This window comes from Bombina bombina, chromosome 6 (genome assembly GCF_027579735.1).
Source record: "Bombina bombina isolate aBomBom1 chromosome 6, aBomBom1.pri, whole genome shotgun sequence".
In the NCBI taxonomy this organism is placed as follows: Eukaryota; Metazoa; Chordata; class Amphibia; order Anura; family Bombinatoridae; genus Bombina; species Bombina bombina.
The window spans coordinates 707,865,703-707,892,976 of NC_069504.1; the positions used below are offsets into that span (position 1 = coordinate 707,865,703).

The window sequence follows — 27,274 nt, forward strand, 5'->3', positions numbered from 1 at the left end:
CTAAAGCTCTACCCTCAGGTGAGATGATCTAAAGCTGTACTCTCAGGTGAGATGATCTAAAGCTCTACGCTCAGGCGAGATGATCTACAGCTGTACTCTCAGGCAAGATGATATAAAGCTGTACTCTAAGGTGAGATGATCTAAAGCTCTATGCTCAGGCGAGATGATCTAAAGCTCTACGCTGAGGACAGATGATCTAAAGCTCTACGCTCAGGCGAGATGATCTAAAGCTGTACTCTCAGGCAAGATGATCTAAAGCTCTACGCTCAGGTGAGCTGATCTAAAGCTCTATGCTCAGGCGAGATGATCTACAGCTGTACTCTCAGACGAGATGATCTAAAGCTGTACTCTAAGGCGAGATGATCTAAAGCTCTATGCTCAGACAAGATGATCTAAAGCTCTATGCTCAGGCGAGATGATCTACAGCTGTACTCTCAGATGAGATGATCTAAAGCTGTACCCTAAAGCGAGAATCTAAACCTCCATGCTCAGGCGAGATGATCTAAAGCTGTACTCTCAGATGAGATGATCTAAAGCTGTACTTTAAAGCAAGATGATCTAAAGCTCTATGCTCAGGCGAGATGATCTACAGCTGTACTCTCAGGCGAGATGATATAAAGCTGTACTCTAAGGCGAGATGATCTAAAGCTCTACGCTCAGGTGAGAGGATCTAAATTTCTACGCTCAGGGGAGATGATCTAAAGCTCTACGCTAAGGCAAGATGAGCTAAAGCTCTACGCTCAGGTGAGATGATCTAAAGCTGTACTCTCAGGCGAGATGATCTAAAGCTCTATGCTCAGGCGAGATTATCTACAGCTGTACTCTCAGGCAAAATTATCTAAAGTTGTACTCTAAGGCGAGATGATCTAAAGCTCTATACTCAGGCGAAATGATCTAAAGCTGTACGCTCAGGCGAGATGATCTAAAGATCTATGCTCAGGCGAGATGATCTACAGCTGTACTCTCAGACGAGATGATCTACAGCTGTACTCTCAAACGAGATGATCTAAAGCTGTACTCTAAGGCAAGATGATCTAAAGCTCTATGCTCAGGCGAGATTATCTACAGCTGTACTCTCAGACGAGATGATCTTAAGCTGTACTCTAAGGCGAGATGATTTAAAGATCTATGCTCAGGCGAGATGATCTAAAGCTCTACGCTCAAGCGAGATGATCTAAAGCTGTACTCTCAGGCGAGATGATCTAAAGCTGTACTCTCAGGCGAGACGATCTAAAGCTGTACTCTCAGGCGAGATGATCTAAAGCTCTACGCTCAGGCGAGATGATCTAAAACTCTACGCTCAGGCGAGATGATCTAAAGCTGTACTCTCAGGTGAGATAATCTAAAGCTCTACGCTCAGGCAAGATGATCTAAAGCTCTATGCTCAGGCGAGATGATCTACAGCTGTACTCTCAGACGAGATTATCTAAACCTGTACTCTAAGGCGAGATGATCTAAAGCTCTATGCTCAGGCGAGATGATCTACAACTGTACTCTCAGACGAGATGATCTAAAGCTGTACTCTAAGGCAAGATGATCTACAGCTGTACTCTCAGGCGAGATGATATAAAGCTGTACTCTAAGGTGAGATGATCTAAAGCTCTATGCTCAGGTGAGAGGATCTAAAGCTCTACACTCAGGCGAGATGATCTAAAGCTCTACGCTCCGGCGAGATGATCTAAAGCTCTACGCTCAGGCGAGATGATCTAAAGCTCTACGCTCAGGAGAGATGATCTAAAGCTCTATGCTCAGAATAAATTATCTAAAGCTCTATGCTCAGGCGAGATGATCTAAAGCTCTATGCTAAGGCAAGATGATCTAAAGCTCTATGCTCAGGCTAAATGATCTAAAGCTCTACGCTAAGGCTAGATTATCTAAAGCTCTATACTCAGGTGAAATGCTCTAAAGCTGTACGCTCAGGTGAAATGATCTAAAGCTGTACGCTCAGGTGAGATTATCTAAAGCTCTACGCTCAAGCGAGATGATCTAAAGCTCTACTCTCAGGCGAGATGATCTAAAGCTGTACTCTCAGGCGAGATTTTCTAAAGCTCTACGGTCAGGCGAGATGATCTAAAGCTCTAAGGTTAGGCGAGATGATCTAAAGCTCTACGCTCAGGCGAGCTGATCTAAAGCTCTATGCTCAGGCGAGATGATCTACAGCTGTACTCTCAGATGAGATGATCTAAAGCTGTACTCTAAAGCAAGATGATCTACAGCTCTATGCTCAGGCGAGCTGATCTTAAGCTCTACTCTCAGGCGAGATGATCTAAAGCTGTACTCTCAGGCGAGATTTTCTAAAGCTCTACGGTCAGGCGAGATGATCTAAAGCTGTACTCTCAGGCGAGATGATCTAAAGCTCTACGCTCAGGCGAGCTGATCTAAAGCTCTATGCTCAGGCGAGATGATCTACAGCTGTACTCTCAGATGAGATAATCTAAAGCTGTACTCTAAGGCGAGATGATCTAAAGCTCTATGCTCAGACAAGATGATCTTCAGCTGTACTCTCAGATGAGATGATCTAAAGCTGTACTCTAAAGCGAGATGATCTAAAGCTCCATGCTCAGGCGAGATGATCTACAGCTGTAATCTCAGATGAGATGATCTAAAGCTGTACCCTAAAGCGAGATGATCTAAAGCTCTACGCTCAGGCGAGATGATCTACAGCTGTACTCTCAGGCGAGATGATATAAAGCTGTACTCTAAGGCGAGATGATCTAAAGCTCTACGCTCAGGCGAGAGGATCTAAATCTCTACGCTCAGGCGAGATGGTGTAAAGCTCTACACTAAGGCAAAATGATCTAAAGCTCTATGCTCAGGCTAAATGATCTAAAGCTCTACGCTCAGGCGAGATGATCTAAAGCTCTACGCTAAGGCAAGATGATCTAAAGCTCTATGCTCAGGCTAAATGATCTAAAGCTCTACGCTAAGGCGAGATGATCTAAAGCTCTATACTCAGTCGAAATGATCTAAAGCTGTAAACTCAGGTGAAATTATCTAAAGCTGTACGCTCAGGCGAGATGATCTAAAGCTCTACGCTCAGGCGAGATGATTTAAAGCTGTTCTCTCAGGCGAGATGATCTAAAGCTCTATGCTCAGGTGAGATGATCTACAGCTGAACTCTCAGATGAGATGATATAAAGCTGTACTCTAAGGCGAGATGATCTAAAGCTCTATGCTAAGACAAGGTGATCTACAGCTGTACTTTCAGACGAGATGATCTAAAGCTGTACTCTAAGGCGAGATGATCTCAAGCTCTACGCTAAGGCGAGATGTTCTAAAGCTCTACGCTCAGGTGAGAGGATCTAAAGCTCTACACTCAGGCGAGGTGATCTAAAGTTCTACGCTCAGGCGAGATGATCTAAAGCTCTACGCTCAAGCGAGATTATCTAAAGCTCTACGCTAAGGCTAGATGATCTAAAGCTCTACGCTCAGGCGAGATGATCTAAAGCTCTACGCTCAAGCGAGATTATCTAAAGCTCTACGCTAAGGCTAGATGATCTAAAGCTCTACACTCAGCCGAGATGATCTAAAGCTGTACGCTCAGGCGAGATGATCTTAAGCTCTATGCTCAGGTGAGATGATCTAAAGCTCAACGCTAAGGCTAGATGATATAAAGCTCTATGCTCAGGAGAGATAATCTAAAGCTGTACGCTCAGTCGAGATGATCTAATATGTCTCATCAGTATGGGAGGTCCTTATAAAAATTTTAGAAACACAAAGTTTATTTTGAAAGATATTTATCTCACTATGCAGAGTTTTGTATGTAAAGGAGACACTCCCATATCACAATATAAGATCCATAAAAAAAATCCCAAAGATGTAGCATGATTTCTCTCCATGCCTTTTGATCATCAGGCCAATAGAGACAGGTTATACTAATAAACAGGTGAAGTAACTGATTTATGTTTCATTAAGCTATAGTGAAAAGTTTTGGAAACACATAGAGAAGTCAGCGGATAAGGTAACTTGAAACCAAAAGCTTAATTATATAGAAGTTTATTTTAGGAATACAAAGGAGAAATTACAAAGAGCACAAACAAACCAATGGCAAATCGACAGATAAAAACAGCAAGACCATGTAGGCTGCTATTACATATACTTTGTGCATTACTGATAATATGTAATGTATGTTTTCTTATCACTACTGTAGGAAGAGTATTCCATGCATCTGAATATGTTTCACTAAAGTATTGGGTTCCTATTGCCTTGTAATGAAGGCTCTTGATGTGATATTCAGCTGCGTATTATTAATGCTTTCCTTCTTCACAATAATACGTTATAAATGTAAAATCTCAGTTATGTAACAAAATCTAAACCTATTAGCTAACTGAACACTGTAAATAAGCTTAAAAATATCTGATGTCTTCCAAAACACTACAGGATTGGTCACAACAATATATCTGTTGATCCATACTAACGTGATAACTGCTGCCTATGAGCACTTTTTTCATTATTGTAAAAAAAAGTGTCCTATATGTAACTATGTCAGCCCTGTTTTTCTGTTCACAATCTAAATTCTCAAAACTTAAAGGGACATTAAAGTCAAAATGAAATGTTCATGATTCAGATAGAGCATACAATTTTAAACAACTTTCCAATTTACTTCTATTATCAAATGTGCTTTGTTCTTTTGGTATCCTTTGTTGAAGCGTAATGCTAGGTAGGCTGATAGGAGGGTGCATGTGTCTATCAGTCTATGACAACAGTGTTTGCTAGTATGTATAAAGTTGCTATAAACAATGTTACAAACACTGCTGCCAGATAGCTAGACACACATGCACAGTGATAGAAACTTAACAAAAGCTACCAGGAGAACTTAAACCAAATTGACAATACAATTAATTTGAAACGTTGTATACAATTGTATGCTCTGTTCAATTTAATTTTGATTTTACTTTTGCTTTAACAACACTTTTACAAGGCTATTTTTCTCTTATTGAATTCCACAGAAAAACTCCAGACAACGTTTTGGCTTATTAATGGGTCCACCAAAAAGTTTTTCGAATGTAGCACTGATTTTAACAATGATTTTTTCATGTGGAAAATACACTGAAATAACACCTGCAATGTCACCAACAGATATAAGTGCTACCCCCTCAATCAATTCAACTTTAAAAATTAATAATAAGCTCTTTACACTAATAAAACATTTCCAAATCAATAACCCAGCAAACACACATGCCCACTACGCTAATAATCTTTGAAACCCACTGAAAATAACACCCGATGTTCAGAAATCAGTAGCTACCGAAAACATGCACAAGATTCTGATCAACCACTAAGGGCTTGATTTATCAAAGCTGAGGCGGACAGGGGCGCATATATAAGTGCCCCTGTATGCCTCAGCTCGCCTCTGGCGGGGCAAATTTCCCGAGCACTATTTTGCGCTTGCGTGCAATCCCGCCCCTTGGCCGCGCACAGCCAATCACGCGTGGGCTGGAGACTGCAGAGATTGAATTTTACCATCTTAGAAGTGGTGACGAGGTTAGGAAAACAGCGGTCTGATGACCGCTGCTTGTTAAATACGGCGATCAGGTTCTTGTGAGAACTTGCAGCCATAGGGGCTTTGATAAATCGAGCCCTAAATGTTGAATTACTGTCCTCTTAAATGCAAAGTCTCTTAAGTTTTTCCCCCAAATATCTCTCAATCAGTTTCACATTATATATTATTATTGTAATTTACCCTTTTGAGAAGCGTCCACATAAAGTGCAATATTTCATGCACACAGCTAATGACTAAGTCCCAACCTCTAGACATACTCGCTAGTTCAGGGTGGACTTTAACATCTCTGTTCTACTGGTCACCTGGTATAATCTTGGGGCCAAACAGACCAATCTTACAACATCAAATGTGGAGTTTCTCCTTGAGTCAGTCTCCATTAATTAGCAAGGAATTTTTAATTAAAAATCAAGTGCTTGCTGGGCTCTTTAGGCACAAGAAAAACACAAAACATTATTAAGGTGGGCTGTCAACGCTGTCAGTGCAAATCAAGACATTACCTATATATGATTACATTTTCACAATGTCCAAAAACGTAATTGCACACACCCAGCATAAACTAAATGTGCAATTTGTTATTTTTGTGTGTGCTCAGAACGGATACTTAGATGTGGATTCAGTGGTCAGTCTGTGGCTTATTATCTCTCCATCATAACCTTGTGAAATGGGTGAATTTAGTTGTGGCTACTTGAGAAATTCTGGGTCTTTTTGTTGCAAAATGTTATATGTCTGGAATAGACCTTTGGACGTTCATTATTGGGTGGGTTTGTGGATTGTTTTCTCTCTCCCTTCTATCTTTGTGGAATGGGTGAATTTGGTTGGGATGGGAACAGCTTAGTCAAAAATAATATTTCATGTTTTCACCACTAAATGATTGTTCTAAAGGCACTTTAAGTCATCCCACCTTTTTAAACGTATGTGGCCTGTTCTGTTCTGTCTTTTACCCAATATACAAAAAAAGTGTTTTCTGATTAATTGGAATATAATTCCAATCTGAAAATAATTTGAAAGTCTGTTTTTCTTATTAACGGATATGGTTTTGGATTTAAAGATCAATTAAAAACAGCATAAAGAATGCAGCTAATAACAGTGGGGAATAAAATGTAGACTTCTGAAAAATATTACTAAAGTGCATAAGGGACATACAATTACTGGAACTAATATGCTTCTACTTTAAATGTAAGGAACTTGATTTATTGAAGGAATAAATCTGCTTTCACAGTGGCAGCCAAAACCCTGACACATTTATCAATGTTCCCAGTTTCCACCATGTGCTCCTCAGGAGTGCGTACACACAACCTTCTAAAACATATAGTTTCAGTTAGCAAGATTCTGGGCTGTCAGTAGCATCCTTATGTTCCTAGAAGCAGAGTACTACTCACGGAACAGCTGAGCATCTGTCAGATCTATTTAGCTCTGTATGTAATGTCATAGGGGTAGATTTATTATATGTTGGGCGGACATGAGTCGCTGTAGCGAATCTGATCGGGATGATTGCAGTTCACCACCTCAGAGGTGGCGGACGAGTTAAGGTGCAGGGGTCTTATGACCGCTGCTTCTTAATTTAAGTTTCCGGCGAGCCAGACACTTCAGGGGTAGATTGCAGCATCCGCTGCTTGGTAAGTCTACCCCTTGGTCTTTACTGCTTTGTCTGTCTGTGATGTCCATCAGCAAAGCAACTTTCTTATTCATATTCACCAGTAGTCCTGGTTTGCAGAAGCAGCAGTCTGATCTTCTGTTTGTGCTTTACAACTTCAGTATGAAGTTTGTGCTGCCCTACCAAGTTCCGCTATCAAGCTCATGCATTGCAAGTTTGTGCTGCCAAGCTTCCTTCCAAGTTTTATATAAACTTTGTCACACAGCACTGTGAGTTTATGTTGCCAATTATACTTTTAAATTGTCTAAACTTAATGACACTCAATTGTAAGTCTGTGCTGCCAGCTTCCTTCTTATTCAAGTAAGAGTTCCCTTGTACGTTTCGCCACTTGTCTTTCAGCTTCATTTTAATCAGCTAATATTAAAGGGACATAAAACCCAACATATTTCTTTCATGGTTCAGATAGAACATATCATTTTAAACATCTTTCCAATTTACTTCTATTATCAAATTTTCTTTGTTTTCTTCTTATTCTTTGTTGAAAAGCAGGAAGTTAAGTTCAGGAGTGTTCATGTGTCTGCAGTACTATATGGCAGCAGTTTTGCAACAATGTTATACATTAAAAAGAGCACTAGATTGGGGGCGGAGCCAACTACCTAAGCGACAGGACGTGCATGTCAGGAGCTCCTGCTAAGATTGATCTTTTTGGAGGCTTATAAACAGAATATAGCAATTTCTGGGTATTTTTATATGCTTCTCATAAGAAATAACATCCAATAATACTTTTAAAGGATATTTAGAGCCTGAGACGCGAATACCTCCTGACATTTGTCCTATAGCCCGACCACGTGGACGCTTGCTGCAGCTCCAGAAGCATAGGCCGTCACATCTGTATTTTCACCAATACACTAGGAAAAGCCACTACAACTATAGTGGATTAGTAGTTGACAGCATGGGAGATATTACGACACGAATACGGACCCTCCTGCGGGACTTTCAATACGAAATGATAAAGGCTCTTGGCCGTGTGTCTATAGGCTCTGAGATGACAGCTACGTGGAAGAGTGAGACACATCCGTCTCAAGATAAGGAACCGGCTGCTTGCTGTGGATTTCTAGTGGCACACCCTACAGGAGAGGCAGAGGACTTCCGTGAGTGGGGTGTGTGCCCATTTCAGGTCCAGTCAATGGACCCTCGGGTGGACAAAAAGCAGATCACGGCAATGCGTATTTGGGATGGCCGACACTGGCTGACCTCTCTGGCAGACACGCCCAGCTTAATGGAGTCCCTGGAGAGGGCATAGAATGCAAATGCCCGCTTAGGGAAAACAAACCTCGGCCATAACAGCTGACTAGATAAGTTGCACTACAGCCGCGTGAGAAAGACAATTCATGACAGGGCACCTGCTGGCTCCTTTTTTATGGACTTGGAGCAGGACAGTTTAATACAGATGAAGAACGGCCTGAATCGGTACAAGGCTAGGATAGGATAGACATTCCCGTAACATCATATCTTTGTGGACAGTATGCATAATACTATTTTTCCTGTGGTTTGTTTCATATACCCCAATCCTTAAATTTAGTACATATTTGTGGCTATCGTTAACAATAGAGTTTCTGTAAAATGACACCAGACCTAATAGATTATTAGAGGTATTCCTGGTGGAAAGTATAAGCTTGATGTTTAGGTTATGCCTCAGCTGCAAATTATTTCCTAGTAGGTCTAAACTTTTCATATAACCCAGGGTAAGGTAGTTGGCACTAGATTCTACAATATATCACCCACCAAGTTACTGTTTATTATTGTACCTAGCTAAATTTGTGCACCAACTGGAAGACACAATGTTTTGGATACTAGATGGTTGTTGATGTTTATACAGTTATGTAGCCTGTATATGCCTAAACCTAACTATAGGGACCCAATGTTATTGCGCTATACCTAGTGGTTGTATTGTTATCTTGCACAGATGAAGGTGGGCTGTCTGCGGCCGCAACGGCCTATCTTGGTTTATTTTTATGCTGTAACCACATACTATCTTGGGATTTCTCTCATTATATAGCTACTTATTGTCTCCTATTTTAGAACTATATAACTATATGCGCTTATCTAATTGGGAAGGGACAGCTAAATAATTATCAGGATCTTACAAAGCTGTACTAAAGCCTGATAACTGCATAGTAGATAACAGGGCTGAAATATAAATTATATAATGTATCCTTGTACCTATGGTTAGCTATGTTTTTCTAGGCTATGTCTTTTCTGCTTAGGATGCACACAATATGCTAATCTGTATTTATCTTATGACATTTTATGTGGTTAGTGGGTATAGTATACCATATGCTGAAAATACCTAGTGGGTACGCTACTTTCTCTGTTAAGATTCGAGAATAGACAGTGGGCACTACGAATTGTCTCTCCCTAAGTTATCCTCCTATATTATATTTCACTGATATTTAAGCATTATTCTGCTATTACTTAAAGGGACATGAACCCCAAAATTTTCTTTCATGATTCAGATAGAGAATACAATTTTAAACAACTTTTTAATTCACTTCTATTGTTTAATTTGCTTCCTTCTCTTGTTATCCTTTGCTAAAAGGTTTATCTAAGCAAGCTCATGAGCAGCAAAGAACCTAGGTTCTAGTTGCTGATTGGTCCCTGCATATAAATACTGATTTCTTTCATGTAATTAGCAAGAGTCCATGAGCTAGTGACGTATGGGATATACATTCCTACCAGGAGGGGCAAAGTTTCCCAAACCTCAAAATGCCTATAAATACACCCCTCACCACACCCACAAATCAGTTTTACAAACTTTGCCTCCTATGGAGGTGGTGAAGTAAGTTTGTGCTAGATTCTACGTTGATATGCGCTCCGCAGCAGGTTGGAGCCCGGTTTTCCTCTCAGCGTGCAGTGAATGTCAGAGGGATGTGAAGAGAGTATTGCCTATTTGAATTCAATGATCTCCTTCTACGGGGTCTATTTCATAGGTTCTCTGTTATCGGTCGTAGAGATTCATCTCTTACCTCCCTTTTCAGATCGATGATATAATCTTATATATACCATGACCTCTACTGATTCTCGTTTCAGTACTGGTTTGGCTTTCTACTACATGTAGATGAGTGTCCTGGGGTAAGTAAGTCTTATTTTCTGTGACACTCTAAGCTATGGTTGGGCACTTTTATATAAAGTTCTAAATATATGTGTTCAAACATTTATTTGCCTTGATTCAGGATGTTCAACGTTCCTTATTTCAGACAGTCAGTTTCATATTTGGGATAATGCATATGAATAAATCAATTTTTTTCTTACCTTAAAATTTGACTTTTTCCCTGTGGGCTGTTAGGCTTGCGGGGGCTCAAAATGCTTCATTTTATTGCGTCATTCTTGGCGCGGACTTTTTTGGCGCAAATTTTTTTTCTTGGTTTCCGGCGTCATACGTGTCGCTGGAAGTTGCGTCATTTTTTACGTTTTTTTGCGCCAAGTGTCGGCGTTCCGGATGTGGCGTCATTTTTGGCGCCAAAAGCATTTAGGCGCCAAATAATGTGGGCGTCTTTTTTGGCGCTAAAAAATATGGGCGTCACTATTGTCTCCACATTATTTAAGTCTCTTTGTTTATTGCTTCTGGTTGCTAGAAGCTTGTTCACTGGCATTTTTTCTTATTCCTGAAACTGTCATTTAAGGAATTTGATCAATTTTGCTTTATATGTTGTTTTTTCTATTACATGTTGCAAGATGTCCCAGATTGACCCTGAGTCAGAAGATACTTCTGGAAAATCGCTGCCTAGTGCTGGATCTACCAAAGTTAAGTGTATTTGCTGTAAACTTGTGGTATCTGTTCCTCCAGCTGTTGTTTGTAATGAATGTCATGACAAACTTGTTAATGCAGATAATATTTCCTTTAGTAATGTTACATTACCTGTTGTTGTTCCATCAACATCTAATACTCAGTGTTCCTGTTAACATAAGAGATTTTGTTTCTAAATCCATTAAGAAGGCTATGTCTGTTATTCCTCCTAGTAAACGTAAAAGGTCTTTTAAAACTTCTCATTTTTCAGATTAATTTTTAAATGAACATCATTCTGATTCTGATAATGATTCCTCTGGTTCAGAGGATTCTGTTTCAGAGGTTGATGCTGATAAATCTTCATATTTATTCAAAATGGAATTTATTCGTTCTTTACTTAAAGAAGTCTTAATTGCATTAGAAATAGAGGATTCTGGTCCTCTTGATACTAAATCTAAACGTTTAAATAAGGTTTTTAAATCTCCTGTAGTTATTCCAGAAGTTTTTCCTGTCCCTGATGCTATTTCTGAAATAATCTCCAGGGAATGGAATAATTTGGGTAATTCATTTACTCCTTCTAAACGTTTTAAGCAATTATATCCTGTGCCATCTGACAGATTAGAGTTTTGGGACAAAATCCCTAAGGTTGATGGGGCTATCTCTACTCTTGCTAAGCGTACTACTATTCCTACGGCAGATAGTACTTCCTTTAAGGATCCTTTAGATAGGAAAATTGAATCCTTTCTAAGAAAAGCTTACTTATGTTCAGGTAATCTTCTTAGACCTGCTATATCTTTAGCGGATGTTGCTGCAGCTTCAACTTTTTGGTTAGAAGCTTTAGCGCAACAAGTAACAGATCATAATTTTCATAGCATTGTTAATCTTCTTCAACATGCTAATAACTTTATTTGTGATGCCATCTTTGATATCATTAGGGTTGATGTCAGGTATATGTCTCTAGCCATTTTAGCTAGAAGAGCTTTATGGCTTAAAACTTGGAATGCTGATATGTCTTCTAAGTCAACTTTGCTTTCCCTTTCTTTCCAGGGTAATAAATTATTTGGTTCACAGTTGGATTCTATTATCTGAACTGTTACTGGAGGGAAAGGAACTTTTTTACCACAGGATAAAAAATCTAAAGGTAAATTTAGGTCTAATAATCGTTTTCGTTCCTTTCGTCACAATAAGGAACAAAAGCCTGATCCTTCACCCACAGGAGCGGTATCAGTTTGGAAACCATCTCCAGTCTGGAATAAATCCAAGCCTTTTAGAAAACCAAAGCCAGCTCCAAAGTCCACATGAAGGTGTGGCCCTCATTCCAGCCCAGCTGGTAGGGGGCAGATTACATTTTTTCAAAGAAATTTGGATCAATTCAATTCACAATCTTTGGATTCAGAATATTGTTTCAGAAGGGTACAGAATTGGCTTCAAGATAAGGCCTCCTGCAAAAAGATTTTTTCTTTCCCGTGTCCCAGTAAATGCAGCGAAGGCTCAAGCATTTCTGAAATGTGTTTCAGATCTAGAGTTGGCTGGAGTAATTATGCCAGTTCCAGTTCTGGAACAGGGACTGGGGTTTTATTCAAATCTCTTCATTGTACCAAAGAAGGAGAATTCCTTCAGACCAGTTCTGGATTTAAAAATATTGAATCGTTATGTAAGGATACCAACATTCAAAATGGTAACTATAAGGACTATCCTGCCTTTTGTTCAGCAAGGGCATTATATGTCCACAATAGATTTACAGGATGCATATCTGCATATTCCGATTCATCCAGATCACTTTCAGTTTCTGAGATTCTCTTTCCTAGACAAGCATTACCAGTTTGTGGCTCTGCCGTTTGGCCTAGCAACAGCTCCAAGGATTTTTACAAAGGTTCTCGGTGCCCTTCTGTCTGTAATCAGAGAACAGGGTATTGTGGTATTTCCTTATTTGGACGATATCTTGGTACTTGCTCAGTCTTCACATTAAGCAGAATCTCATACGATTCGACTTGTATTGTTTCTTCAAGATCATGGTTGGAGGATCAATTTACCGAAAAGTTCATTGATTCCTCAGACAAGGGTAACCTTTTTAGGTTTCCAGATAGATTCAGTGTCCATGACTCTGTCACTAATGGACAAGAGACGTCTAAAATTGATTTCAGCTTGTCGAAACCTTCAGTCTCAATCATTCCCTTCGGTAGCCTTATGCATGGAAATTCTAGGTCTTATGACTATTGCATCGGACGCGATCCCCTTTGCTCGTTTTCACATGCGACCTCTTCAGCTCTGTATGCTGAACCAGTGGTGCAGGGATTACACAAAGATATCTCAATTGATATCTTTAAAACCGATTGTACGACACTCTCTGACGTGGTGGACAGATCACCATCGTTTAGTTCAGGGGGCTTCTTTTGTTCTTCCGACCTGGACTGTGATTTCAACAGATGCAAGTCTGACAGGTTGGGGAGCTGTTTGGGGGTCTCTGACAGCACAAGGGGTTTGGGAATCTCAGGAGGTGAGATTACCAATCAATATTTTGGAACTCCGTGCAATTTTCAGAGCTCTTCAGTCATGGCCTCTTCTAAAGAGAGAATCGTTCATTTGTTTTCAGACAGACAATGTCACAACTGTGGCATATATCAATCATCAAGGAGGGACTCACAGTCCTCTGGCTATGAAAGAAGTATCTCGAATACTGGTATGGGCGGAATCCAGCTCCTGTCTAATTTCTGCGGTTCATATCCCAGGTATAGACAATTGGGAAGCGGATTATCTCAGTCGCCAAACGTTACATCCGGGCGAATGGTCTCTTCACCCAGAGGTATTTCTTCAGATTGTTCACATGTGGGGACTTCCAGAAATAGATCTGATGGCTTCTCATCTAAACAAGAAACTTCCCAGGTATCTGTCCAGATCCAGGGATCCTCAGGCGGAAGCAGTGGATGCATTGTCACTTCCTTGGAAGTATCATCCTGCCTATATGTTTCCGCCTCTAGTTCTTCTTCCAAGAGTAATCTCCAAGATTCTGAAGGAATGCTCGTTTGTTCTGCTGGTGGCTCCAGCATGGCCTCACAGGTTTTGGTATGCGGATCTTGTCCGGATGGCCTCTTGCCAACCGTGGACTCTTCCGTTAAGACCAGACCTTCTGTCTCAAGGTCCTTTTTTCCATCAGGATCTCAAATCTTTAAATTTGAAGGTATGGAGATTGAACGCTTGATTCTTAGTCAAAGAGGTTTCTCTGACTCTGTGATTAATACTATGTTACAGGCTCGTAAATCTGTATCTAGGAAGATATATTATCGAGTCTGGAAGACTTACATTTCTTGGTGTCTTTCTCATCTTTTTTCCTGGCATTCTTTTAGAATTCCGAGAATTTTACAGTTTCTTCAGGATGGTTTGGATAAAGGTTTGTCTGCAAGTTCCTTGAAAGGACAAATCTCTGCTCTTTCTGTTCTTTTTCACAGAAAGATTGCTAATCTTCCTGATATTCATTGTTTTGTACAAGCTTTGGTTCGTATAAAACCTGTTATTAAGTCAATTTCTCCTCCTTGGGGTTTGAATTTGGTTCTGGGGGCTCTTCAAGCTCCTCCGTTTGAACCTATGCATTCACTGGACATTAAATTACTTACTTGGAAAGTTTTGTTTCTTTTGGCCATCTCTTCTGCTAGAAGAGTTTCTGAATTATCTGCTCTTTCTTGTGAGTCTCCTTTTTCTGATTTTTCATCAGGATAAGGCAGTGTTGCAAACTTCTTTTAAATTTTTACCTAAGGTTGGGAATTCTAACAACTTTAGTAGAGAAATTGTGGTTCCTTCATTGTGTCCTAATCCTAAGAATTCTAAGGAGAGATCATTGCATTCTTTGGATGTAGTTAGAGCTTTGAAATATTATGTTGAAGCTACTAAGAATTTCCGAAAGACTTCTAGTCTATTTGTTATCTTTTCCGGTTCTAGGAAAGGTCAGAAGACCTCTGCCATTTCTTTGGCATCTTGGTTGAAATCTTTAATTCATCATGCTTATGTCGAGTCGGGTAAAACTCCGCCTCAAAGGATTACAGCTCATTCTACTAGGTCAGTTTCTACTTCCTGGGCGTTTAGGAATGAAGCTTCGGTTGATCAGATTTGCAAAGCAGCAACTTGGTCTTCTTTGAATACTTTTACTAAATTCTACCATTTTGATGTGTTTTCTTCTTCTGAAGCAGTTTTTGGTAGAAAAGTACTTCAGGCAGCTGTTTCAGTTTGATTCTTCTGCTTATAATTTCAGTTTTTTTCATTATAAGATTTAAACTTTATTTTGGGTGTGGATTATTTTCAGCGTAATTGGCTGTCTTTATTTTATCCCTCCCTCTCTAGTGACTCTTGCGTGGAAGATCCACATCTTGGGTAGTCATTATCCCATACGTCACTAGCTCATGGACTCTTGCTAATTACATGAAAGAAAACATAATTTATGTAAGAACTTACCTGATAAATTCATTTCTTTCATATTAGCAAGAGTCCATGAGGCCCACCCTTTTTGTGGGGGTTATGATTTTTTTGTATAAAGCACAATTATTCCAATTCCTTATTTTTTTATGCTTTCGCACTTTGTCTTATCACCCCACTTCTTGGCTATGCGTTAAACTGATTTGTGGGTGTGGTGAGGGGTGTATTTATAGGCATTTTGAGGTTTGGGAAACTTTGCCCCTCCTGGTAGGAATGTATATCCCATACGTCACTAGCTCATGGACTCTTGCTAATATGAAAGAAATGAATTTATCAGGTAAGTTCTTACATAAATTATGTTTTTCATTGGCTCACCCATGTGTTCAGTTAGAAACCAGTAGTGCATTGCTGCTCCTTCAACAAATGATACCAAGAGAATAAAACAAATTAGATAATAGAAGTAAATTAGAAAGTTGTTTAAAATTGTATTCTCTATCTGAATCATTAAGGAAAAATTTGAGGTTTCATGTCCCTTTAACTTTTTTTTTTTTTTTTTTATTATATTGGTCATATCTAACATTCGATCTCCCCCACCCCGCTATTGGTTTACTTGGTAAACTAAGGAAACTATATCCCAGTAGGCATTATATGCTATATTTTCATTTACAGTCCCCTTCCTTTATATGTTATACTACCATTATACAAATCTTGTCTACCACGAGTACTACTCCCTCCTTTATACTGTTAAAGTCCGGTTTGTGAGACCCTATAGTGGCCTCACTAGTTTAAGGAGGTTATTTTATCTTGGTAATGTAATTGAACTGGTTCATTCAAAATTGGAAAACTTGAGATTCACTATATGCAACTATTATATAACTTAAACTTGTCTTATGTTATTATTAATATTATTATTATTATTATTATTATTATACTTTATTTATGAAGCGCCATCATATTCCGCAGTGCTGTCTATGGATACAATTAATTTAAATAAAACAATAATATAAAACTTCTAAGACTAAGAGACAGGACAAAATTTACAAACACATACAGGAGGAACTGAGGGCCCTATTCCCGTGGGAACTTACAATCTAGAAGGGTAGGAGGTTGAGAAACAGGAGGTGAGGACTGCAGATTGAGAAAGATGTTAATACAGAGTTAGATGAGGAAAATGTTAGGTAAGTGAAATTACTGAGTTGGGTGGTTGGCTTCTCTGAACAAAAAAGTCTTCAGGGAACATTTAAAGGAAGAAAGATTATGTCAAAGCCTGACAGCACGAGGGAGAGTGTTCCAGAGGGTAGGTGTTGCACAACAGAAGTCCTGCAGTGAGAGGAGGTGATAGTTGCGGATGCAAGGAGCAGGTCATTGTTGGATCTTAGTGGGTGGGCTGGAGTGTACTTGTTTATTAGAGAAGATAGGTAGTGGGGAGCGGAGTTGGTGAGAGCTTTGTATCTAAGGGTGAGAATTTTGAATTTAATTCAAATTTAACTAGTGTTGTTTTTTCTTAAGTTGTTTAAAGAGATATATTGTCAATATATATTTTGTATACATTGATATACTTTGTATATCTATTTCAAATCTCAATAAAAAAAATACTTAAAAAAAAGAGCACTAGATGGCTGTCATGTAGTGCTTTAGACATGTGCACGCTACCTATCTAGATATCGCTTCAACAAAGAGAAAGAAGCAAATTTGATAATAGAAGTAAATTGGAAACTTTTTTTAAATTGTATTCTTTGGGGTATAGCTGTTTACGCACGAGTTTTCAGGCTCGCCGGAAACAAAAGTTAAGAAGCAGCGGTCATGAGACGGCTGCTCCTTAACTCATTCACCACCTCTGAGGAGGCAAACAGCGCAGTTATCCTGGACAGATATAATCGGGATGATTGACGCCCCCTGCTAGCGGCCGATTGGCTGCGAATGTGCAGGGGGCTGCATTGCCCAAGCATTTTACCACATCTGTCGGCATTTAGCGATGTCGGGCGGACATGATCCGCTACAGTGGATCATGTCCGTCGGACATATAATAAATCTACCCCACTGTTTGAACCATGAAAGAAACATTTTGATTTTCATTCCCCTTTAATTATTTGAACTAAGAAGAATTTGAATTTGTCTTCTAATTCTCTTCACCAATAACCTGAATCCGGCACTGTGCTATATCCTCTAAAAGCTGAGTGGTTTTTTTCCCCAATTTGCATTTAAGCCAAGTTTGCTGATTACTTTTCCTGTGAACTTATGCCTTAATAAAGTTCAAAGCTATTTGATATATTTCTGCATTGCTTTTGTCTCCTATTTCCTAACAAATGTGAAATACCTGCCAAGCCACCAGCACATAAAGGCCACAGGAGCACAATCTGAACTTGATAGACTCTCTCAGCAAATGTATGTGCAGCGCGTGTATTAAAATAGGGATTTACTCAACTACAAAAGCTATTTGTACAAAGCACCCTGCAGTTTCAGATTCTACTGCTCTACCTTTAAAAAAAAAGTCTGGCCAGGGCAGTGCATTTACTTGAGTAGGAGATTTCTCCTCAAGAAAGAGCCTAAAATGTAGGTTTATATTCTCTCTTTACTATGGCATGAAAGGCCACATTCTTCATTCTTACCCAGTAAGTAGCAGTCAGAGCTTTTGCTTCCCTCAGTATAGTTTGTGCCATTTTAACAAGTTCCGCATGTTTTTGCAAATTTTAATTTCTAACTGTGAGTACTAGTAGGAGGTAAAAGGCATCATTCCAACGTTAATGTGAGTCTGTGCTGCCAGTTTTATAAGTCAGGCATGATGACAGTGACAAATGACTGCGAGTCTGGGCTACCAAGCATCATTTCAAGTGAAGTCTGAACTTTGTGACACACCATTGTAAGCCAGGACTAAAAAGCCTCATTTTTATTCAAATTAGAGTTTCCCTATAAGCCTGACCACTTGCTTTCCGCACTCATTTTAATCAGCAACTAGTAATGGACTCTGGGTACATTGCCCAAATCAGCATAATTATTTAAGCAAAGAAGTATTGTCATTTGCCTTTTTTTTCCTCAATACTACGCTACAAGGACTGTGCTATAATCTAAAATCTGAGGGTTTGGTTTTTTTTCAACTTGCATTTTTAGCTATGTTTGCAGAATACTCTTGTGAGCTTAGGCCTTAATGAAGTTCAAAACTGTTTAATATATATCCGATTGTTTTTCGTCTCCTATTTAATCTGAATATATCCTTCTATATATAAGGAACCTTCATTATTCTTACCCAAGAGATATCTTCTATATAAACTGTTTGGTTTTCCAATAGCTGCATTTCAATCCGTTTGAAGAGCTGTGTGAAAATATTATATGCAATAAGCTTAGGTGATTTTCCAATGCATCGGAAAAGCTGTCACTTGAATAAAAAAAAAACTGGCCAAGTTGTATATACAGTATATGATTAAACAGCAAAACTTAGTTAAACACATAACAAATTATAAGAACTGGGTGTTTTTAGAGTTTTCAAGTTGCACAGATTTTAACACACCCTCACAAAAGCAAAATACACATGGTCTATGAAAATATGGTGGCTAATTGGTTCAGTAATGATGATAACTCACATATGTTTCTGAATAAAGTTTTTTTTTCCTCTTAGTAATTGATATAAATTATTAATTTCCTTTTGAGTTATTTTATAATTAACATTAAAAAGGCCCATAGCTTGTTGAATAAGAAGAGTCTAGGGGGTTAATTTATTATTGGTCGAATTGGGCCAATTCCCCCTGTTTCCGTGCGAGCCTTTAGGTGCAATGCCTCCCCCTGCAGATTTGCAGGAGGTGTCAATCAGCCCGATTGTATTCGATTGGGTTGATTTCTGTCCGCGGCCTCAGAGCACTGCTTCATAACTTCTGTTTCCGGCGAGCCTGAAGGCTTGCGCGGAAACAGGGGCATCAAGCTCCATACAGAGCTTGATAAATCGGCCCCCAAATGATTTTTGTGTTTTCTAATGGTTTTAAAATGGATTGAAGAGAACTCTAGTTCGAGAATCCTTAAAAATCTTATATAACAATGTGCTAAGCAATTTTATAAATTATTCCAATTTCATCTTCAGTGTGGGCTTCATTGTATATAGCACTGTAGGTCACAAAATTATTATTTTTTTATTTATTTTTAAATGTGGTGATATCAAATCGCAGAGGAACGCCCTATGGTTCCTATTTCTTGAATATACAAACAGTGATTTGCTACAATATTACTTAAAGGGCCATTATACCCAAATGTTTAAACACTTTAAAGTGCTGCAGCATAGCTGTAAAAAGCTGACTAGAAAATATCTCCTGAACATCTCTATGTAAAAAAGAAAGATATTTTACCTCAAAAGTTCCTCAGTAGCCACATCCCATTGTAAAGGATTTCTAAGCAGCATTTTAGTGTGTCTGTCCTGGGACAGCTGAAAGGATGAGCCTCGTGAACTCTCATATTATTTCACCAATCAGGTAAAGGAAGCTTACTATGAAATCTCATGAGAGTTAAGTCAAATCTCATGAGATCACAGTAAGAGTTCATGACCTCAGCACTGCTGATGCTGATTGGCTGCTGTTCATTTCTTCATTTTTTTTTTTTTTACCTGCAGCTGAACAACAGTTGAGTATAACTTTTTACACAGAACTTACTCTGCTGAGCTGAGGAGATTGTGAGGTAAAATATCTTCCTTTTTTACATAGAGATGCTCAGGTGATATTTTCCTGTCAGCTTTTTACAGTTATACTACATCAGTTTCAAGTGATTTAGCATATGAGTATTATGTCCCTTTAATAGAAACTTTTTTTAAAATTGTGCTATCTGAATCATGAAAGAAAATTTTTGGGTTTCATGTCCCTTTAATTATATAATTGAAGGTAACTTTTTTTTTTTTAATTCCACACTGCCTAAATCATGACAATTTAATTTTAACTTGTATGTCCCTTTGATATATTTAGCTACTTTTATATATGTTATATCTTTACTCTGCATATAGAAGTGCCTTGCAGTCCTGTCTTGTTGATATTCCAGGAAAGATAGAGCAACTCAATAGTGCTATTTAAAATGCAAGATTGGATAAATGGATGGGATGTAACATTTAACACCACAAAATGATGTATTTAGGACACAAACACCCAAAGATTCAGTGACAATTAACTGACAGTAACAAAAGAGGAACAGGACTTGAGAATTATTATTTAAGACCATTTGAAGTTTGGAAAACAATGCAGTAGCTCAACAGGTAAGGCCGGCAGAATGTTCTTTTATTTTGTATAGGAAGTGGTATTATTATAGCAGAACATATGAAGTACTTATGCTATTTTACAGATCTGTTGTTTGAATGCCTTGAATAATGTGTTTTGAGACCATGGAGCTGATTTCAGGCTCGCCGGGAACAGACGTTATGAAGCAGCGATCTAAACAGCTTATGCTGTCGGCATTTATCGATTTGCAGCGGACATGATACGCTACATCATATCATGTCCGCTTGCACTATGATAAATCTACCCCCATATGTCCAGATTGAAATAAACTACTGGCTTCTTAAAGGAGAACTACTAAAATGGTATATGGTCTAAAAGTAAACTTACAAGGAAATTGTGACCCTAATATGTATGGTTTTAATGAAGAAGAGAGAGGTGATGCAATAGACACCTTCAAATATATTAGGTCATTTATTTAATAAAGGTGAGGATGAAAGAATTGTTCACCAAATAATAGCAAAACCATAACAAGAGGTTCAGGAGCAATTTGGGGAATGGAAATTCAAGAATCCCTGGGATATGTGCAAGGCTTTCCCAAGGATTAATAAAGCTTCCACTCCAGAAGTAAATATGAGCAGATATGATCTGCGTTGTGATTCTTAGATGCATATTATATGGTTATGTGGAATAAAAGGATCATTTTTATGAATCATATTAAATTTTATTCTTTCCTCCTGCAGTGCGCCAGCCTCAGAAAGTTGCCCGTCGTGTATTCACCAATAGCCGAGAGCGATGGAGACAGCAGAATGTGAATGGAGCATTTGCTGAGCTTCGGAAACTGATTCCTACCCATCCCCCAGACAAAAAACTGAGCAAGAATGAGATCCTACGTTTGGCCATGAGATATATAAACTTTTTAGTTACTCTTTTGGGAGACCAGCACAGCTCCCCTTCCAAAACTTCTCCTTCTAGAAAGAGACCAGCTACACCTCCTCAAGAGATATCCTTCAAGGACAAGGAACATCACAGCCCCCGGATTGTGCAGCATGGGGTAGAAAATGGTGCAGAGCAGGGAGGATTTGTTGTGTCACCAATGTCTGGAAGCTGTGGAGAGTTCATGGATAGTGAGGAAGAAGATGAGAGGGAAATGGTCCCAAGATCTAGAAGTGTGCAGAGGACAATTATAGGTGCAGAGACTGGAGGGAGCCGGTGAGAGTTGGGGTAAAAGGAGAGCGGAAACATAGTGGGGATTGAAATGTGAGATGTGAGTAAATTTGTCCCCTCTAACCTCCCACACCTTTATGTATACAGTAGGAGTCAGAAAACATTGCTGCACTGAATTATGTTATCTTTAGCAATTTTTGTTGCAATCAACTACATCTCCCACAATACCGCATTACCCTAAATGCAATATTCCTCTAGACTGTGCTTAATTTAATTTCCCAAAAAGCGTCTTTTTTCTCTATGCTGATAGGACATATTTTCATTGTATTTTGTTAGATTGTGCTCATCAAAATAATTTGACTAAGTCACATTTAGCTGGAAGTTACCTTCACTAAAGTCTACTAGATTATCCCAAAATATAGTGTTGCACTAAAGACTATTGGGTTGCATCACCCAGATTAATACTGGATGCAAAGGAAAATTGTGATTACAATGTTTTTAAATACTGGAATGTTAAGGATTACATTATACAGTCATGCATTGTGTTCGACTACAAGGGCCAAAATCCTACAAACGGATTCTTAAAAAGAGCATTTGAAAACCAAAATCAAACTATGTAGCCAAATAAGTACATTCCCTAGAATATAATGGCTTAAAAATCCAGAGCTAAGGTTACTGGTTAATCAATAACAATATGTTAACCAAAAATCTATCTCAAAACTAGATTCAGTATAGTAAGTTCAGGCAATATCAGTGGATTCCATGGAGAAACACACTGGATGTACAGAATGCAGAAAAAAGATGAACTAATGTTAATTGCTATGTTGGATTCCCTATATTTGTCTTTATTTAGATTATATTACCCAGAATGCATTTCAAGGATAAAGATGTTAATAAAAAAAAAGTGCATTATTTTTGTATGAGCTCTGAGACCTCATGATTTGTACAAGGGGATAAAAAAAACAACAACCAGGTTTTGTTTTAAATGTGTGTGTGTAATGTATGTGCAGTGTGTGTGTGTCTGTGTGTACGTGTAGTCATGAGCGTCCACAGAAATTTTTCCAGGGGGAGGCAAAAAAATAAAATTCCCTAAGTAACACACCGCTAGATTACGAGTTTTCAGTGCTATAGGGAAATTAACGACCGCCACAAAAGCTGCGTTATTTCACCTCCCTATAGCGCTGCTATTACAGGTTTTGAAAAAGCAGGCTTGTGCGGGCGATTTGGTGGGGTTGAGCTCCATACCGCACCGAAATACAAGCGCTGCTTTGACGTGCTCGTGCACGATTTCCCCATAGACATCAATGGGGAGAGCCAGCAAAAAAGAAGCCTAATGCCTGCGATCACGGAAACAAATGCTCTGTAACGCAGCCCCATTGATGGGGTAAGAAAAAGTTTGTTTAAACACCCTAACATAAAAACCACGTCTAAACACCCCTAATCTGCCGCACTTAACATTGCCGCCACCTAAATAAAACTATTAACCCCTAATCTGCTGATCCCAATGTCGCCGCCACTATTCTAAAGTTATTAACACGTAAACCTCTGGCCTCCAACATCACTACCACTAAATAAATATATTATCCCCTAACGTAACCCTAAGAATAACCCTAACCCTAACGTAATCCTAAACCTAAGTCTAACCCTAACACCCCCTAACTTAAATATAATTAAAATAAATCTAAATGAACCTTACAATTATTAGCTAAATAATTCCTATTTAAAACTAAATACAAACGTACCTGTAAAATAAAACCTAAGCTAGCTACAATATAACATAGTTATATTGTAGCTATCTTAGGTTTTATTTTTATTTCACAGGTAAGTTTGTATTTATTTTAACTATTTAGACTAGTTAGTAAATAGTTATTAACTATTTAATAACTACCTAGCTAAAATAAATACAAAGTTAACTGTAAAATAAAACCTAACCTGCCTTACACTAAAAACTAACATTACAATAAAAGAAAATTAATTCAATTATTAAAATACAATTTTCTAAATTACAAAAAAAATACTAAATTACAAAAAATAAAAAATGAAATTATCAAAAATAAAAACGAATTACACCTAATCTAATAGCCCTATCAAAATAAAAAAGCCCCCCCCAAATAAAAAAAACCCTAGCCTACACTAAACTGCCAATGGTCCTTAAAAGGGACTTTTGTGGGGCATTGCCCCAAAGAAATCAGCTCTTTTACCTGGAAAACAAAATACAAACACCCCCCCAACAGTAAAACCCTATTGGCCGCGAGTCTGCAGGGGGCGGCGTTGCACCAGCAGCTCTTGTGAGCTGCTGGTGCAATGCTGAATACGGCAAGCATATTGCTCTCCGTATTCAGCAAGGTCTGTCGGACCTGATCCGCACTGTCGGATCAGGTCCGACAGACCTTGATAAATATGGGCCTTTATCTCCTTTCTTCCAGCCTTAAATTGTGACCTCTTGTCACAAACAATTTTCTTTGAATAAACAGCGCTTCCGCCATCATGTATATGGGCCTTGAATATATTTATATAAAGTAATCATGTCACCTCTCAAGCGCCTTTTTTTCTAGAGAAAACATACCCAGTTTTGGCTAACCTCTCCTCATAGCTTAAATTCTCCATTCCCATTTTTAGTTTTGTTTGCCTTTCTCTAAACTTTTTTCAAAGTCTGCAATGTATTATTCTGAGATTGTTCCCCAGAACTGCACTCCATACTCAAGGTGAGGTCTTACCAGGGATTTATATAGTGACAGAATTATCCTCTCCTCCCTTGCATCAATGACTCTTATAATACATGCTAGTATCTTAGAAGCCACTACCCTGCGTTATGCACCCATCTTTAGCTTGTTATCTATTACTACTCCCAAATCCCTTTCCTCCTCTGTTTTGCCAAGTCTAGTTTTATTTAAATTATAGATTTCCTGCTTAATTTTTACTTCCAAAATGTAGAACCTTGCATTTTACAGTGTTAAATCTCATTTTCCATTTACCTGCCCATTCTTCTAATGTTTATAAATCCCATTGTAAAGCAATTTCATCCAGCACTGACCTAATGACCTTACACAACTTTGTATCATCTGCAAAAATAGAGATGTTGTTATTTATTCCTTGCTCCAAGTCATTAATACATATATTAAAAAGAACAGGGCCCAGTACTGATCCCCAAGGGATTCCAATGATTACTTTTGTCTGAGTATGATCCATGTATTACTACTAGTTGCTCCCTGTCTTTTATCCAGTTATTTACCTATGAGATAACATTTTAAGATATTCCCAGTCCCTTAATTTTGTACATTAATCTCTCATGTAGCACTGTATCAAACGCCTTTACAAAATCCAAGTATATCACATGAACTGATTTTTCTTTATATTGTTAATTACTTCCTTGTAGAATCTAATTAGATTAGTTTGACATGCTCTATTTCTCATAAAACCATGCTCAGTGGAACTGATAATTTTGTTTAAATGAATATACTAATCAATATAATCCCTTATGATCCCTTCAAGTATCTTCCCACTATTGATGTCAGACTAACTGGTCTATAGCTTCCTGGATCAGCTCTGCTTCCCTTTTTAAAAAGTGGCACCACATCAGTTTTACACCAGTCTTGGGGTACTATGCCTGAGGATAATGAGTCTTGAAAAATTTAGAGTAGAACTTTGGATATAACAGTGCTAAGTTCCCATAAAAAAAAACCCTTGGGTTTATTCCATCTGAGCCTGGAGTTTTATTTACCTTAATATTTTCTATTGTTTTCCTGATATCGTCTAGCGATAACCCAGTTAAAGGTATGGGCTTGTATGTTCTAGTTTGTTTCAAAGTATCTCCCATTTGTTCCTCTCTTGTGTATACTGAAGAAAAGAACTGGTTTAGTACCTCAGCCTCCTCCCTGTCACTGTTAACCATGCTACCCTTCACACATTTTAATGTACCTATATTTTTTTTCTTAGATTTTTCTGCTATTTATGTACTTTTGTTCATTTTCAATTTCGCAAATTTGATTGCTTTTTTGCATGCTTTGTTACATTTATTATATATTTGGAATGTTGAGTCTGTACTATTTTCTTTGAATAATTTAAATGCCCTATGTTTTTTCCTAATTTCTCTTAACACATTTTTATTTAGCCACATTGGCTTGGATTTCTTTTTTTACTTTTATAACCATGGGGTATGTGTTTATATGTATATTTATTTAACAAAGTTTTAAATGCTATCCATTTATACTCTGTATTTTTATTAGAGAATAATTTGTCCCAATTTATGTTATTTAACGATTTCCTTAAATCAATTAATTTTGCTTTCTTAAAATTAAAAGTCTTAGTTAAACCCTTATAATACTGCTTATGGAGAGTGATTTCAAATGTAACCATGTTAGGATCACTTTTACCCAACATTTGATATTATGGCCCCTAGTTATCAAGCCGTCAACCTCAAATACGCTGGAATACCGCAGTGTATTTGTGGCGAGGCTGATTCGCCTAAGTTATCAAGCCCTAGACACCGGCAAAAGTAGAATATTGTGACGTAAGTTTCGATTCGCCGGACTCAGTCCGACACAGATCGATTCTTACGTCACTCCAGATGTTCCGCACACAAGTTTGGCACAATCTGACTACTTTTGCTAGTTATCAAAAAACTAGCAGGTACGCTTGGCATTTTTCCAGCCCAGCATACCTGGTTTTCAAACCATCGCTCTGAAGGTGGCGGATGCCATAGGAATCAATGGGAGTCTGACCATAGCGAAAGTTCATGTTCGCTGCTGCCAGACATCCCATTGATTCCTATGGGAGCTGTCTGCACCTAACACCCTAACATGTACCCCGAGTCTAAACACCCCTGATCTGCCCCCCCTACACCGCTGCAACTAAATAAATGTATTACCCCCTAACCGCCGCTCCCGGAGCCCACCGCAAGCTATAATAAATATATTAACCCCTAAACCGCCACTCCCGGTCCCCGCCGCAACTATAAAATATGTATTAACCCCTAAACTGCCGCTCCCGGACCCCGTCGCCACCTACATTATACCTATTAACCCCTATCCTGCCCCCCCTACACCGCCGCCACTATAATAAATTTATTAACCCCTATCCTGCCCCCCCTACACTGCCGCCACTGTAATAAAATTATTAACCCCTAAACCTAAGTCTAACACTAACCCTAACACCCCCTAACTTAAATATTAATTAAATAAATCTAAATAATATTTCTCTTATTAACTAAATTAATCCTTTTTAAAACTAAATACTTACCTTTAAAATAAACCCTAATATAGCTACAATATAAATAATAATTATATTGTAGCTATTTTAGGATTTATTTTTATTTTACAGGCAACTTTCAATTTATTTTAACTAGGTACAATAGCTATTAAATAGTTATTAACTATTTAATAGCTACCTAGTTAAAATAAAGAGAAATTTACCTGTAAAATAAGAACTAACCTAAGTTACAATTACACCTAACACTACACTATACTTTAATAAATTATTCCTATTTAAAACTAAATACTTACCTGTAAAATAAACCCTAAGATAGCTACAATGTAATTAATAATTACATTGTAGCTATTTTAGGATTTATATTTATTTTACAGGTAACTTTGTATTTATTTTAGCTAGTTAGAATAGTTATTAAATAGTTATTAACTATT

General features: G+C 38.3%; 1 protein-coding gene across 3 annotated transcripts in view; it reads left to right on the forward strand.

The window, feature by feature from the left end:
- LYL1 (LYL1 basic helix-loop-helix family member) overlaps positions 1-22,553 on the forward strand; it is a 152,285-nt gene extending 129,732 nt beyond the window's left edge. For all 3 annotated transcript variants that reach the window (XM_053717863.1, XM_053717865.1, XM_053717864.1), the window contains exon 4: positions 21,212-22,553. In XM_053717863.1, coding sequence (XP_053573838.1) covers positions 21,212-21,684 — 473 coding nt within the window. In that variant the 3' untranslated portion in view covers positions 21,685-22,553. The remainder of the gene's footprint in view (positions 1-21,211) is intronic.
- Positions 22,554-27,274: the final 4,721 nt, after the last annotated feature.